Source organism: Rattus norvegicus, chromosome 4 (assembly GCF_036323735.1).
Source record: "Rattus norvegicus strain BN/NHsdMcwi chromosome 4, GRCr8, whole genome shotgun sequence".
In the NCBI taxonomy this organism is placed as follows: Eukaryota; Metazoa; Chordata; class Mammalia; order Rodentia; family Muridae; genus Rattus; species Rattus norvegicus.
This window is the reverse complement of record NC_086022.1, coordinates 171,466,554-171,482,965: the sequence shown is the minus strand read 5'-3', so window position 1 is coordinate 171,482,965 and position 16,412 is coordinate 171,466,554. Positions and strand designations below refer to the sequence as shown.

Here is a 16,412-nt window from a genome sequence, read left to right as displayed (position 1 = left end):
CACACAGACACACACACACACATACATATACATACACACACCTACCCATACAAAACACACATACACACACAGAGACACAGACACACATATACATACACAAACACAAACACACACATATATGCAGGTGTGATAAGCAAATAGATAAAGTATTAATGGGAAACTGCATACAAAGTCTTGTGATTTCACTTCTGCTCTCTCTCTCTCTCTGTGTGTGTGTGTGCGTGTGCGTGTGTGTTTGTGAGTGGTGGGTGTAAAGCTAAAATGTAAATCAAAATAGTGGCTCTCTCCAGGCAATGGGTTTTGGATAGTTAACACTTCTTTTATGATTCTCTCTGTATTCTGAGCTTCTGCTAATGAGGGAGACACACTGTGCGGTCTTCAGAGACTTCAGACAGACCAATATTTAATGGGGTAAAAAGAAAGCAGGACCACGATTTCCAAGAACGGAATTTGGTTTCTCGTCACAGATAGATAAGACGTAGGAAACATAAACAACATCTGTGAGCGAGCAGACTCTGAAAGGTCGGGAGCAGTGGAAGGGCATCCAGACTTGAGCAGGAAATGTGCTTAACAGTGGATGTTCGCGCTTCCACACGCCTGGGAGACTCACCCCAGAATACAATAGATAGAAAACCTGAAGCTCCCAGAAGAAATATATATTCAAAACTGTGAATCCAACAGCCACCGTCTCCAGATGAGGATGTTTCAAACACACAGTGGAGAAGCAGCAAAAACCTACAACTTTTAAAGCCCGTGCTTCCTGCGGAGGGCAATCATCCCGGACAGGGCTATCAGCTGCCCCAGGCGAGCCTGACACGGGTCCACCTTAAGATCGCATCTCCCCAGCTGCGCTGCACATGCCACTGCTGTTGCTCAGTGAAGGCCTGGGGCTCCACAGATAACCGGACTTGGCCCCACGTACTCCTGGAACATGCCTATTCTTGCCATTCTGGGAAAGCCAAGGCTGAATTGCTCAGCCTGACCCTGAACAGACCCTTGGCATTCCCCTGGAAGCGGACTAGACAGAGGAGGGTTTTCACCTTCTCTAAACTAAAAACCATTGTGTGCGCGCACATCTGGCCCTTTCGCGGAGACTTCAGCCTTTCAAAGGAGCGAGACGTCTACCTTGGAGGAAGCTGTCGTGGGTTGTTGATATTCAACAGAAGTCATAGTTTCGGCAAGAGCAGAAGCTCAGACACAGACGGAAGGGGAAAAGCCGGAGGAGGATTCTAGAGTGTATTCAGGGACGAGGCTGCTGACACAAACCACCACAGCTGCCCACTAACCAGTAGATCTAAGAGAACACGGCTACCAAGTACTTCAGACAGAAGAATGGCGCTGTGGTTTCCAGGAGGGCAGCTCACTCTGCTGCTGCTGCCGCTGCTGCTGCTGTTGCTCTGGGTCCAGCAGACACCGGCGGGGAGCGCTGAGGTAGGGGCTATGGAGAAGTGGATCTTGCGTGATCAACGCACCAATAGGAGAGTCACCTGGTGGCCACCTAAGTGATAAGAACGTAACCACTGGCAATTAAGAGGAAATAATGTTAGTAAAGAGTGATGGGAATAATTGCTATAAAAAAATTTAAATTTATGTCATAAATCTGGCATGATAGATGTGCCATTGAGTTATTTTGCTGATTCTTTTAAGTATTAAAATACTGTTTCTACAGGACAAATAATGTGCAGTAAGCTATTTGACTTGAAACTTTTATACAGGGAGCACACGTTTGGAGTATTCTAATTTTAAAGATATAAAGATAATTTAAGATATATATATATATTAAAATAAGCTAAGATAATGGATAATACAGGAAATATTTGAGATCTGGCAACATGTGTTGGAGTTCATTTTGATATTTGACCGAATGTGATTCTTGGCTTGGATTAATGAAAGCTTGTTTTAAAATCTGATGTACTAGTTAACATCATTCAATCAGTCTTTAAAATCGAACCTAGATTGTATGCAACTGGACAGCATGGGTGATGCTACTACTGATGAGCTGAGGAAAGCCAGTGAGCCTCTTTTCAAGTCTCCAGCTTCGTTTCAGCACTCCCTAGGCAAGACTCAACTGTTTCCCCACTCCCAAGGGAGTGCCCTTTCCAAGCCCCTCCGTACCAAAGAGGGGCTTTCCTAGGCAAGGTCCCACCTTTTACTCACTCTGCTCCCCTGGAAAGACTGCTTTCTCCATGAGCATTGGAAGCATAGCTGCAAGCATGGGGTTCCATGATGCTCTCCACCCTGGAGCCTGGGTAGCCTTATGTCTGTGGCATAAGTGCTTTCCCCCAGGACAAGTCCTTACCTGAGAGGCCTCAGTCCTGTACTGCTAGCAACTGGGGAGACAGGTCTGACAGGCTCTGGAATTTACTCTGAGGTCAACTTGCCACCAGGCTCAGAGGTATGCGGGCCCCCAGGGCCTAATTAAGGAAGAAGGTGATACCTCAGCTTCCTTATTTACTGTATTTTTCCTCCTCCTTTCCTCACCCCCAACCCCCCAGAATTGAAGTCGGCAAGAAGGTTATTTACTGAAGTCTCTCTTAGAAAACCTAATGCTACTTATCATTCAAGGTTGTTCTTCAATAGAGTTGAAAGATTTAATTTAGGGTGGCTGGAAAGATGGTTTGGTGGTTAAAGTGCTTGATGCACAAGCGTGAGGCCCTGAGTTTGGGTCCCCGGAGTACATATAATATCCAGGAGTCAGGGAACGCGCATCTGGAAACCCAGCATGAGCAGTGGGAAAGGGTTGCAGAGATAAGACAGGCAGATCCCTGGAGCTCCGGAGAGCACTAGCTGACCACTCAGCTAAACTGCCAAATTCCTGGCTCGGGGCAGGACCTTGTCTCTAAAAGTTAAGTGGAGAACAATGGAGAAAGAACCATGTCACTGACCCCTGCCTTCCGTGTGTATGCGCACACACAGCAGGATATACAGTTAAAAGTGTATCTATGAACATAAGGTTGCTTTCAGTCTGTGGGGTGGGTGGGCTGGCACAGGGTCCCACACTGCAGTGCAGGCCATCCTTTAACTCACCATGTAGTCAGGCTTGTTCAAACGCATAGCAATTCTCCTGTTTTGGCCGTCTAAGTGCTAGGGTTATAGGCATGAGCCACCACACCCGGCTCTTTATGCTTTCTGACACCCAGGAGAGACCATGAGGGGGAGGAAACTGTAGGAAGTAGAAAGTGTAGTCAAACCATGAGGTAAGTGCTTTACTGTCAACAAACTCAGATACGGAGTTTCGAGTTTCGTGAGTTCTATGACAGAGAACGCTTCCTCCCTGGGGAGATGAGTCTTGGAGCTTTCCATATTATTATTATTATTATTATTATTATTATTATTATTATTATTATTCCAAGCCTAGCATGGAGTCACTATGATAGCCGCAGCTTGATCATTCCGAGTGAAGTACTTCAGCCAGCACTTGTAAGGCACAAACATCTGCAACCTCATTCCCATCTGATTTCACTCATGCAAACCAAGATTTCTTCTTCTCTCAGGCTGCTCTTAAGGTCGACGTGGACTTGACACCGGGTTCCTTCGATGATCAGTACCGAGGCTGTAGCAAACAGGTGCTGGAGGAGCTAAATCAAGGAGACTATTTCGTGAGGGAGATAGACACTCATAAGTATTACTCCAGGGCGTGGCAAAAAGCCCACCTAACCTGGCTGAACCAGGCAACGTCCCTCCCTGAGAGCATGACTCCTGTGCACGCTGTGGCCATCTTGGTTTTCACCTTGAATCTCAACGTGAGCTCTGACTTCGCCAAGGCCATGACCAGGGCTTCGGGGTCTCCTGGGCAGTACAGACAGTCATTCCACTTCAAGTATCTGCACTACTACCTCACCTCAGCCATCCAGCTGCTGAGGAAAGAGAGCTCTACCAAGAACGGCAGTCCGTGTTACAGGGTACACCACAGGATGAAGGACGTGAACATCGAAGCCAATGTGGGTTCTACCGTTCGATTTGGCCAGTTCCTCTCTGCCTCCCTGCTGAAGGAGGAGACACAGGTGTCTGGAAACCAAACACTGTTTACCATTTTCACTTGTCTGGGCGCCTCCGTGCAAGACTTCTCTCTCAGGAAGGAAGTCTTGATCCCTCCCTATGAGTTATTTGAAGTCGTGAGTAAGAACTGCAGCCTCAAAGGAGATTTGATAAACTTGCGGTCTGCTGGGAACGTGAGCAGGTACAACTGCCAGCTGCTGAAAGGTGAGCTTGCTCTGAATTGGATCTGTACGTGTGAGAACCAGAAACCACCTTCATTTATAGAAGGGATTTTTTTTAAAGATTTATTTAATTATTTTATGTACAGCATTCTGCCTGCATATGTGACTGCAGAAGAGGGCACCAGATCTCATTACAGATGGTTGTGAGCCACCATGTGGTTGCTGGGAAGTGAACTCAGGACCTCTGGAAGAGCAGTCAGTGCTCTTAACCACTGAGCCATCTCTCCAGCCCTATAGAAGGAATTTTTATTTGTTTTTTTTTTTCTTGAGTGGGCTCAGAGTAGGAGAGTTGAAGACAGGGAAACTGGCCCCAAGTGGCAATGAAACTGACCAACTAAGTTTACTTTCTGCTTCAAGTCCCACCCTCTTCTTCCTTTTAAAAGAAAGAGTCTCTGCAGTGGACATTGGGTCCCTATCCATTGAGCTGCGTTCCAGTGACCCAGGAGGTGGTTGTAAACCTAGGCACTACAAAACTCTACATATATGATGTTTTTGCCTATATATACACACCTATGATAAAATTGAATTTATAATAAGCCAAAGTATTTTAAATGGTCACTCTCCCTACCCCAAACTACCTTATTGTAGCTTACTGCCTCTCCTTGCTGTAATGTGAGAAGACATGAGAGGAATGGCCTGGGCAGGTAGCATATACTAGGTGGAAACCCTGGAAGAAAGGACATGTGGCGTCCCACTAGGGACAGACCAAAATTACACAAGATTTCATCTTGCTACTCAGATTGAGACTCAATCTAGTTTATGAGTGGTGACATTTCTGAAATACTTCATGTACAATTTTCATAGCACACTTGATGAGAAAAAAGTCATTAAAAGTAAAATTGATGATTTTACATTCTGTATTACATGGAAAACATAGACTTTTAATAAGCCTTGACTGCCACCCAAGTTCCAAGTGCCAGGGAGTTGACCATTCAGAAGCAAGCCAAGAGCTCAAACTGGTAGCAAAAGGAGATTCAAAGGAGGAAATATGAAAATGAAACATTTTAATTATTCTACACTGCCCTGTCCTCCCTAATTATTCTGTTGTCCCTCACATGACCTATACTGGTTACCATAGCAACGTGTTTTCATGTTTCTTAAAAGGTTCAGAGTATGCCAACTAATGTTAGTTTGTTTTTCTCCCTTAAGTGGTTTCTTTCAGCAAAACAATATGTGTGCCAAACACACACACACACACACACACACACACACACACACACACACACACTGCTCTTTATCACTGGATTTACAAAGAAGGATTTATGTCAAAAATGTTTCAGATCATCAAAATTCTTGGCATGCGTTCTAGAAAAACACAGGCACTGTTTGTAGCAACTTAGTTTTACCTATGACCTTTGCCAGTGACAAACCATGGTGTTGTGGCCTTGGGGGAGGGGTTTAGCCTCTGTGCCTGTTGCTACTCTTGAAAAAGAAAGTTATCTTTTGAACATACACTGAAGATTCCGGTGAGAAGAAATACCTTCTCTTAACATGTGCTGCACCACTGACCCTGAAGTAGAGTGACTGTCTCGGGGAGTGGGTAGAGTGGTTTATTCTGTCTTATGATTGTAATCCTGACACTAGGAGAGAGAGGCTGAGGTGGGAGGATTGTTGCAAGTCCAAGGCCAGCCTGGAGTACATAGTGAACTCTAGGCTGAGTCCCAGTCTGAAAGAACCAGTAATAGAATCTGACCTGAGTTAAAAGTGAGTGAATGGAGTCAGGGTCAGCAGCTTGTGAGGATGCCTGAGCCCCTGAGCTGGTTAGTCTGCTGTGGCAATGACGTGACAGGACCTACGTGTCCACTACCTGCTCAAACAGAAGCAAGAAACTGGGAAGGCCTTTGCATATGAAGGACGGCTAATGACTTAATAGTATAAACATGTGCTTTAGTGAGACTGACAGAGAGGTCAGAGACAGACACGGAAAGAGAAGCTCTACATTTTCAGTGCCTACTTTTTCCTAGGGAATATTCTAAAGATGAACAGGAAGGAAAAGCTAATTTAATCTGGTAGCATGGCATTTAAAAAAATACAAAACTGGGGGCTGGAGAGATGGCTCAGTGGTTAAGAGCACTGACTGCTCTTCCAGGGGTCCTGAGTTCAATTCCCAGAAAACCACATGGTGGCTCGTAACCATCTGTAATGGGATCTGATGCCCTCTTCTGGTGACAGCAACAGTGTGCTCATACATATAAAATAAATAAGTAAATCTTAAAAAAAAAAATTGGGGCTGGAGAGATGGCCCAGCCAGTGAGAGAACGAAAGGAGCCGCAGAGGAAGAGGTAGCAGGTGCTAGGAACAGAACCGAGCAGGACCAGGGGCTGGGGATGCCGTGTGGGATGGTTGCTGTGTTAAGGTGGGCCATTGGGAAAGCACCAGAGAAAGTAACACTGAGTAAAGGGGGCGGGAGGAGAGTTAGTCATAGAAGTATCTAAGGAAAGAGCCTCCCAAGGGGGAATCAGCCTAAAGGACATTGCCCCTGCCCGCACACACCTGTGACAGTGACATCCCTCTGCCTGCACCACACCTGTGACATTGACATCCGTCTGCCCGCACACACCTGTGACATCCCTGTCCACTGCATGTACTACACCTGTGGCATTCACAGACCTCTGTCTTCACTACACCTGTGACATTGACATCCCTCTGCCTGCACCACACCTGTGACATTGACATCCCTCTTCCTGACACCTGCACCACACCTGTGACAGTGATATCCCTCTTCCTGACACCTGCACCACACCTGTGACAGTGACATCCCTCTTCCTGACACCTGCACCACACCTGTGACAGTGACATCCCTCTGCCTGCCACCTGCACCACACCTGTGACATTGACATCCCTCTTCCTGACACCTGCACCACACCTGTGACAGTGACATCCCTCTGCCTGCCACCTGCACCACACCTGTGACATTGACATCCCTCTGCCTGTACCACACCTGTGACATTGACATCCCTCTGCCTGCACCACACCTGTGACATTGACATCCCTCTGCCTGCACCACACCTGTGACATTGACATCCCTCTGCCTGCACCACACCTGTGACATTGACATCCCTCTGCCTGCACCACACCTGTGACATTGACATCCCTCTGCCTGCACCACACCTGTGACATTGATATCCCTCTGCCTGCACCACACCCGTGTCAGTGACATCCTTCTGCCTGCCACCTGCTCCACACCTGTGACATTGACATCCGTCTGCCTGCACTACACCTGTGACATCCCTGTCCACTGCATGCACTACACCTGTGGCATTCACAGACCTCTGTCTTCACCACACCTGTGACAGTCACAGCTCTCAGCTACAATTTTATCAATTACAAAATGAAGACAAGGAAAATAAGTACCCTGTAAGTTTGTTGTGAGGACTGAGTAAGCTAACAGATGTTGTGGGAGGCTGGGTGACTGAGCCAGTAAATCCCGGGCTACACAAGCTAGAGCACCCGAGTGGGGATGGCCAGCAGCCAGGTTGTTGTAGTCCAGGTTCCTACTGCTTCTACAAAACACCAAGAACAGACAGTAAGTCAGCTGGGGAGAAAGGGGTTTAATCAGCTTACGCCTCCATCTCGCTGTTCGTTATTAAAGGGAGTCACGGGTTGGGGGTTTAGCTCGGTGGTACAGCACTTGCCTAGCAAGTGCAAGGCCCTGGGCTCGGTCCTCAGCTCCGGAAAAACAAACAAACAAACAAACAAACAAACAAATAAATGGAGTCAAACAGAACAGGAACTCACACAGGGCAGGGTCTTAGAGGCAGGAGCTGATGAAAGGCCATGGAGGGGTGCTGCTGACTAACTTTGCTCCCCAAGGCTTGCTCAGCTTGCTTTCTTACCGAACTCAGGACCACTGGGCCAAGGATGATCCCACCACAGGCTGGACCTTCCCACACTGATCACTAATGGAGAAAATGCCTTACCTGCTGGATCTCGTGGAGGCATTTCCTCAACTGAGGCTTCTTCCTCTCTGATGAGTTTAGTTGTGTCAAGTTGAGACACACACACACATACAAAAAAATCAGGTGTGGTTACACACATGTATAAACATAGCACTGAACGGGGACAGGAAGTGACAGGTGGAACCCAGGGTGAACAGACAGCCATGATAGCCAACCAGTTAACTCCAGGGTCAGGGAGATACTGTCTCAAATAAATAAATAAATAAATAAATAAATAAATAAATAAATAAATAATAATAATAATAATAATAATAATGTGGAGTATGATAGAGGAAGACACTCAGTGACCTCTGGCCTCCACACATATGTGCATGCATGTACATGTGCACTTTTACATGCACCCACATAGAAATGTTAATACATTTTTAATGCCAAGGGCTCAAACAAATGGAGAATAACCATGTTAGCTTTCATGCAGTGATAGAAGGATGATGGTGACAGGGATGAAGGGGATGGAGTGGTGCTGTTGTGACTGCCGCTGGTGCCAGGGCCTGAACAAGTCTCTCTCTGTTCTCATCATATGCAAATAACTGAGTCAGGAAACCAAAGAGGACCCTGCTTGGTTCCTCATCTTCATACCGTGGCAGTGCCTTGAGGGACCAAGGGTTTATTTTGGCTCATGCTTGAGGTGGTGCAGTTCATCACAGGGGGGAAGACCCTTGACAGGCGAGTCTACAGGAAACAGGAAGCAGACAAGAAATAGGGCCCGCCTCCAGTGAGCAATTCTTCCACCAAGGCTGCACCCAGTAAGGGTTAGCGTACAGCACCACCCGCAGGAGACTGAATGCAAGAACAGAGCCGGCAGGGCATTTGCATTCCAACCCCATAGAGAGTTCTTTGGGATTTTAAAAGGAACTGACGTCAAAGGTTTCCATTGGAGGGCCGTTGCATTAGGTCAGGGAAGAAATGAGCTACTTTCCAAAGACAATTCTCTGCTGCTGGGGCTGGTGAGCGAGCTCTTCAGTTAAGAGCCACTGCAGCTCCTGTAGAGGAACGCAGTTCAGTTCCCAGCACACATTACGGGGGGCTCACAACCACCTACATGGGCACCGGTACTTGTGTATTTCAAAGTACAGTCGGATTATACACAAGACGCAGGGGTAGGTGGATCTCTGTGAGGTAGAGGCTACCTGTCTCCATAGCAACTTCCAGACCAGCCAGAACTGGAGTGAGACTCAACTCCAACATACATACATACATTTATGCACACATACATACATTCATACATATATATACATTCATACAAACACGCATTCATACATCATGCATACATATATGTATTCATACATAATACATACATATATTCATTCATACATAAATACATACATTCATATATACATTCATACATACATTCATACATACATACATTCATTCATACATACATACATTCATACATACATACATTCATACATACATACATTCATTCATACATACATTCATTCATAAATACATATATTTGTACATACATACATTCATACATGCATTCATACATGCACACATACATATATACATTCATACATACAAAGATAATACATACATGCATATGTGCATGCATACATACATTGATACATACACACATACATATATACATTCATACATACAAAGATAATACATACATGCATATGTACATACATACATACATAAACACATACATACTTCTGATTCACTGCCTCACTGTGTAGCCCTGGCTGGCCTTAAACTTGCTAGGTAAACAGTCTGGTCTACAGAGAACCACTGGCTTCTGGCACCTACGTGGGAGGGTTGAGGCCATGTCCCAGCACTCACTACTTAAAAGATGGATGTTTAAAAATCTCTGTCACCGAGCTCCTCTCTAAGTTGTGTCTTCTTTGCTTTTCACAGCTTCCAGCAAGAAGTGCACCCCTGCTCCAATGGTTGTTCTTTGCCTCTGTTTGGTCAGTGTCCTTATCTCGTCCAAAAGCAGAGAGCATAGGAATCTACCGGCTCCCTTTTAAAGGAACTATTTAAACTTTTCGCTCCTATTTTGCTACCAGAGTCTGAGGCTCACACTTCCCACCATACCACAGAAGACTAGTGAGAGAGAAAAGTCTGAAATCCCTACCTAAAGGTGTCTATGTCGGCTACTTTACCCAATAGCTGTCACCAAGACCAGGAGGAGAGCTTCACTTGACTTCTAAACGTACAGAACACCAGAGCCAGAAAGGTTTGGTATCAGAAGCACCAAGAACTACAGAAGCAGATATGGGGCAGGATATCAAACCTCAAGACATGCTGCCCCTTGTGACTCACTTCCTCCAGCCAGACTCCACCTCCTGAAAGATTCCACAGCCAGGAAAAATAATGCCACCAACCGGAGACAAAGTACTCAACACATGAGACATTCAAAACACAGTAAGCTCTTAGTGCTCAGTGAGAGGAGCCCTTAGTGCTTACGGGAGAGGAGATGGGAGTGCAGACAGACAAGGGCAGAAATCCCTGCTCTGAGAAGGCATCGCCCTACACAGACCTGTCTTTGCTCTGCCCTCCACAGGAACCTCACAAAGGACCACTCTCCTGCAGCCACTCAGCCAGACCTGGAAAAGGCTGTTACCACACGATGACTGAAAGCTGAGCATGGCGGCATCCTTGGCTGTCCATTTGTCCTTCCCTCCGTGCCTCTGTCTTACCCATTCAAGGTCCCCAAGGGCCACACTTGCTTGCCCATTATTTGGCCAGAGATCCATGACGAAATGACAATCCGAGGAGGACTCTCAATGACTTCTGGCCTCCATACATATGTGCATGCATGTACATGTGAGCTTTTACACGCGCCCACATAAAAACATTAATACACACATTTTTAATGCCAAGGGCTCAAAACAGATCCAGAGCAACCATGTTAGCTTTCATGGCTTTGATGAAAACAATGATGACAGGGATGAAGGGGATGGAGTCCTGCTGCTGCGACCGCTGCTGCTGCTGCTGGTGCCAGGGCTGCTGAACAAAGAGTCAGGGTATGTTTCTGAAATTCATTTTAGGAGTGCAGCAGTCAGAATCTCTCCTTTGAGTGATTACAAAAGCAGCGCACATGGGCACTCAGAGTTGCTGGCAGCTATCTCACCACCAAGAAAGAAGAATTTGCCTCCCTGAGAAACCAACTCAATGGAGGCAGCGCTACGAAACAGAGAGAAGACAGGCCAGAGTGCGCGATGAGCCTCTAGTGCGAACCGTGCCGGAACCGTACAGTCAGCGTCTTGGTTGCATGAGTTAATAAATGATGTCCGTGCTGGTGCGATGTAGGCTATGTTTTCTATCTAAGCAATTGGAGAGGTTCGGGTGAGCAGACTCCCACTGTTTGCTTTTGAAATCGGTGACCCCAAGTAGTAACAAATCAATGAAGAGCCAGCAGAGAGGCAAACGACCTTTCTCCAGAGATTTTTATTAGCTTTCAAGATCGGATCAGTGTGCTCACAAAACAGAAGACACGCATGGGAACCAGAGAGAGAGAGAGAGAGGATGTGTTAGTGTGGGAATGCTTAAGCAGTAGAGAGAGACAGAAAAAGAAACTGGAGCCTTATCTCAACAGACCTGATTGTTTATTCCAGAACAGGGTGGGACAGACACTCCTGAGGGAAAGGGGTACCTGGGGCCAGGAAAGGCTCTTCACAGGGGGGAGTGAGGGTATTGCTTGCACCCATAAGGGGATAGAGCAGTTCCAACGTCTCTTTCTGTGGGCTTGGGATGCAGCCGTGTGGCATGATTGAGGTCCAGATGCAGGACAGATGACTACCTGTTATGTAGCCTCAGGAGCTGGCACCTCTGACTCTCCATTCTTTCTTTCCTCCCTCTCTGTGACAGGCTGACCCAGTGAGGTCATTTGTAGGCACCCTGTCTTATGACCAAGGCATTCTACTGGTTAATAAAAACTTCATCCATACCTGAAACAAGTTCCTACATGCATGTCCCCAAAACATTATTAAAAAATGGGATTTAGGCATGCTACTGTTGCTGTAAAATTATAAAAATTGCTGTCTTTTATCCTGCTCTAGGTCTGACACCATAATGACCCAAGAGATCTGTTTGATCTCTTCATCTCAGTCAGCAAAGCCTCTCACCCGCTTTGCTCCATCCCATATCACACTGCCGATGGCTTCTCTCTGAGCCCGGTGACAATCTCTCTACCTAGCTAGTTCCCAAGGCAGGTTGCCACCATGCCAGACATACACAACCTAATTTCGTGGTGGCCCAGTGTCTCCAGTCATCACATACTCTCTGAAATTCAATTAGATCACCACATGAAAGAACACACAGCACAACAACCTCTGATCCAATTGATAAGATATAATTGCCCACCTAGACACACAAAGCCCTGTACACATCCATCCCTTAAGAATATTCATAACAACCTTAAATGTACAGAGTGGAATTTTAACATCTGCCTCCATGTTCTCTCGGCTGCTCCTCCTTCTCTCCTTGCTCCAGTCTCCTCCTCCTCCTCTCTAAAACTTTTCGCCTGCCCACCCTTCTTTCTTGTCCAATGACAGGCCTCATTCTATTTTGTACCTGCCTTCACCAGCATAATGACATCATCCTACATGCTGCTGTATTGACTAAATGGAAAGCTTTATTTCAAGCCTGTATAGAAAAGTATCTGTTGTCGGGGAGGCTATGTGTGGAAGCCAAGAGCCAAGGCGAGAATACGGAAAAGCTGATCATCAATGACTACCAAAATATCTCAGCTTCATTGTGCACTAGGAGATACGGAATATAAACTACCAAAATTCAGAACTGGAAACATTTCCCACACTTTCCCTCCGGAAGTACACAGTGTACAAGCAGACCTGATCTCCAAAGGCCTGCTACTGAGGCTAATGGAGGGAGGAGTCTGGGGGGGGCAGCTTTGTGCTTTTGAGCTCTCACTACCTACACGTGCCACTCTTGCCCCTTGAAGGAGAAGGAGATAAAAAGTAGCAGAAATGGAAACCAACTCTTGTGCCCCAGAGAGAGGTATGGGAGGGGCTGTGCTACAATCCAAGAAACAGAATGAACAGCTAGAGATGTAAACCACCTATTGGATGTTCAGCCTTCAACATGCCGTCTATCCACAGTGGGGAATCCCAGACTGCCAGGGCTGTCTTAGGTGGGGTTTCTATTGCTGCAACAAAACACTGTGAGCAAAGCAACTTGGGGAGGAAAGGGTTTATTTGGCTTCCACAGCACTCTATCACCTAAGGAAGTCAGGACAGGAACTCAAGCAGGGCAGGAACCTGGAGGCAGGAGCTGATGCGGAGGCCACGGAGGAGTGCTGCTTACTGGCCTGTAGAGTTTACTTGGTTTGCTCTCTTATAGAGTCTAGGACCATGAGAATAGGAATGGCGTAGCTCGGTCTGGGTCCTCCCTCATCAATCACTTAAAGAAAACGCTCTGCAGGCATTGCCTACGGTACAATCTTACAGAGGCATGGTTGGCTGAGGTTTCCTCCTCAGATGAATATAAAACTCTCCGGCACAATGAACAAGAATTTCCACAAATAATTCCCGTCAATCTTTGCACAGGGTCTTTGGTAGCTACCTAGGGGACAGCTTTGCAGTGAGCCCTGGAGAGGTAACAGTGAAATGACATTGCAGGAAAAGAAGGCACCCAACACCTGTCATATATTTCTTTTATTGTGCCATATACATACATTTATTGATCTGTGGGATATGCAAAGCATCAGGGGTTAGATGGTAAGAATAGGGTGGGCGAGATGGTTCTGAGGGCAAAGGTGCTCGCTGCACAACTTAATGACCCGGATTTGGTCTGAGGAGCGCGTGGGAAGAGTCACGCACATCTGCAGTCCTAGTGCTTCCACAGTGAGATGGGAAACAGAGACTGAAGACCTGCCATGAAGCCCATGGGAGGCCAGCTGAACAGAAACACCAAGAAGGACCTTGCTGTAAACACAAGGTGGGAGGGGAAACCAGCTTCCAAAGGTTACCTTCTAACCACCAAACGTATACCAAGGGCATGCTCACAATCACACATACACAGCAGTAGTTCTTTTCTTTTTTTAACTTTCAAAAGTTGAATATACTTGAATAGGTCTCTCATAAATTTGTAAGCTCTGAGAAGAAATTTAAAAACAAGCCACAAGAGGAATATCAAAAGAAAGGAACACTGTGATGGTTTGTATACGGTCGGCCTAGGGAGTGGCCTTGTTGTAGTCGCTGTGTCACTGAGGGTGTGGGTTTAAGACCCTCACCCTAGCTTCCTGGAAGTGAATCTTCCACTAGCATCCTTCATATGGAGATGTAGAACTCTCAGCTCCTCCTGCACCATGCCTGCCTGGATGCTGCCACGCTCCTGACTTGATGATAATGGACTGAACCTCTGAACCTGTAAGCCAGCCCTCATTAAATATTGCCTTTTATAAGACTTGCTTTGGTCATGGTGTCTGTTCACAGCAGTAAAACCCTAACTAAGACAGAAGGTGGTACCAGAGACTGGGGTACTACAGTGATAGGCCTGATCATGCTTTTCTTTGGAAGAATGCAGATTTTGGGACTTGGGATTTGGAAAGGGGTGGAATGCTTTAAATGGGGCTTAATGGGCCATCCTAGCAGGAATGTGGAAGACTTTGTTACTGGGAGTAATTTGAACTGTGCTGACCCACAGAGGTTTCTGAGGAGAAGAATTTCAGAATATGGCGTAAAGATTGTTTTTGTGGTATTTTGGCGAAAAATGTGGCTGCTTTTTGCCCTTGTCTGAAAAGTCTACCTGAGGCTAAAGTAAAGAGATTTTTATTAATTTCATTGACAAAGGAAGTCTCAAAAAAGCTCAACAGAGGCTTCATTCTCTGGCTAAGTCTCATGAAGAGCATTTTGAACAGCGTAGCAAGTTTAGAAAGGAAAAAATATAAAATAGGAAGTGAGATGGAGCCAAATCTTGTGCCACTACAAACACCCGTCTTATGTTTGTGAGAATCCAAGCAAACGATGCCCTGAGGAACCAGGAAGCTTTGGATGGAGGCAGCATTTGACCCAGGTTGTAGGATGTATAGTGGGAGGGAAGGGGGAGAAAAACAGTCAGTCACACATTGCATGTGGCAGTGCTCTGTGGCTGAAATGAGTATGAGCCATAGACGCTTGAAAATGGGAAGAAAATGAAATTCCTCTAGACCCAGGATAATGAAAGTTTTGAGCAGAGAAAAGGGTTTGTTTAGGTGAGACGTGGGTAGGAAAGAGGCAAGTAGAAAGGCACCGCAAAGCAGGGGTGGTCCTAGAACTCACAGAGGCAGGAAATGGTTAGATGTGGCAGAGAAAGGAGTAAGATGGTTGAAGGATTTAAAGCCACACAGCTTGGGGCTGGCAAGAGGGCTTTGTGGCAGAGGTACTTCCTGCTAAGCCTGATGACCTGAACTTGACCCCCAAAACCTATATGGTAGGAGGATACTTCCGAAAGTTGTCTTCTGACCTCCACATGTGTGTCACGTACCCACTTACACACACACATACACACACATACACACACATACATACACACATATACATACACACCTACAAACATACACACACATACATATATACACACATATGCACGCACACATACATACACACATACATACACACACATACACACACATATACACACATACACACACATATACACACATACATACACACATACACACGCATACACATACACACATACACATACACACACATATACACACATACACACACATATACACACATACATACACACATACACACATACACACATACACATACACACACATACACACACATACATACACACATACATACACAACATACATACACAATATACATACACACACATACATACATACACACATACATACACTCATATGCACATGTACACACACATACATACACACATATATACACACACATACATACATATAAACACACACATACATACATATATACACACACACTTTATTTAAACTTTTTTAAATTATAAAGCCACATAATAAAGTGAGAAAGTCAGTGTAAAGCATATCATCTCCATGCACCATGAGGCTTCCGAGTGAAACAGTTTCATAGGTGAGTCTTAAAGAGTGCTGTCCACACAAACAACATCGGAGTTCTTGTTGTTTCTTTTTGTTTGTTTGTTTTTGTTGGCTTCCGTTTTTGTTTTTAGCATCCCTCAGTGACCATAGTGGAAATGTGGACTCTAAAGCCAGGGGCTGTGTCAGCGGACTCATTAGCACTCTGTGGCTTCATACAATTCTGCTTTCTCCTCCAACAAGAGG

At 45.8% G+C, this 16,412-nt stretch overlaps 1 protein-coding gene across 2 annotated transcripts; it reads left to right on the top strand.

The window, feature by feature from the left end:
* The first annotated feature begins 530 nt into the window (after positions 1-530).
* Art4 (ADP-ribosyltransferase 4) lies at positions 531-14,551 on the top strand. 2 transcript variants are annotated; one of them, XM_039107699.2, is made up of 3 exons: positions 531-1,431; positions 3,507-4,203; positions 10,040-14,551. In XM_039107699.2, the coding sequence occupies exons 1-3, from the start codon at positions 1,333-1,335 to the stop codon at positions 10,150-10,152; spliced, it is 909 nt and encodes a 302-aa protein (XP_038963627.1). In that variant the 5' UTR covers positions 531-1,332; the 3' UTR covers positions 10,153-14,551. The 2 variants fall into 2 exon arrangements, with proteins under 2 accessions (XP_038963627.1, NP_001166980.1); NM_001173509.1 differs by having other exon boundaries at positions 1,098-1,431; positions 3,495-4,203; positions 10,040-11,432.
* The last annotated feature ends 1,861 nt before the right edge of the window (positions 14,552-16,412 follow it).

Bases quoted from the DNA above. Each gene is read 5' to 3' on its own strand.
- Art4 (NM_001173509.1), top strand. From the start codon at position 1,333: ATGGCGCTGTGGTTTCCAGGAGGGCAGCTCACTCTGCTGCTGCTGCCG. The intron at 1,432-3,494 runs GTAGGGGCTATG...TTCTTCTCTCAG, and splicing joins CACCGGCGGGGAGCGCTGAG to GCTGCTCTTAAGGTCGACGT. The intron at 4,204-10,039 runs GTGAGCTTGCTC...TGCTTTTCACAG, and splicing joins CAACTGCCAGCTGCTGAAAG to CTTCCAGCAAGAAGTGCACC.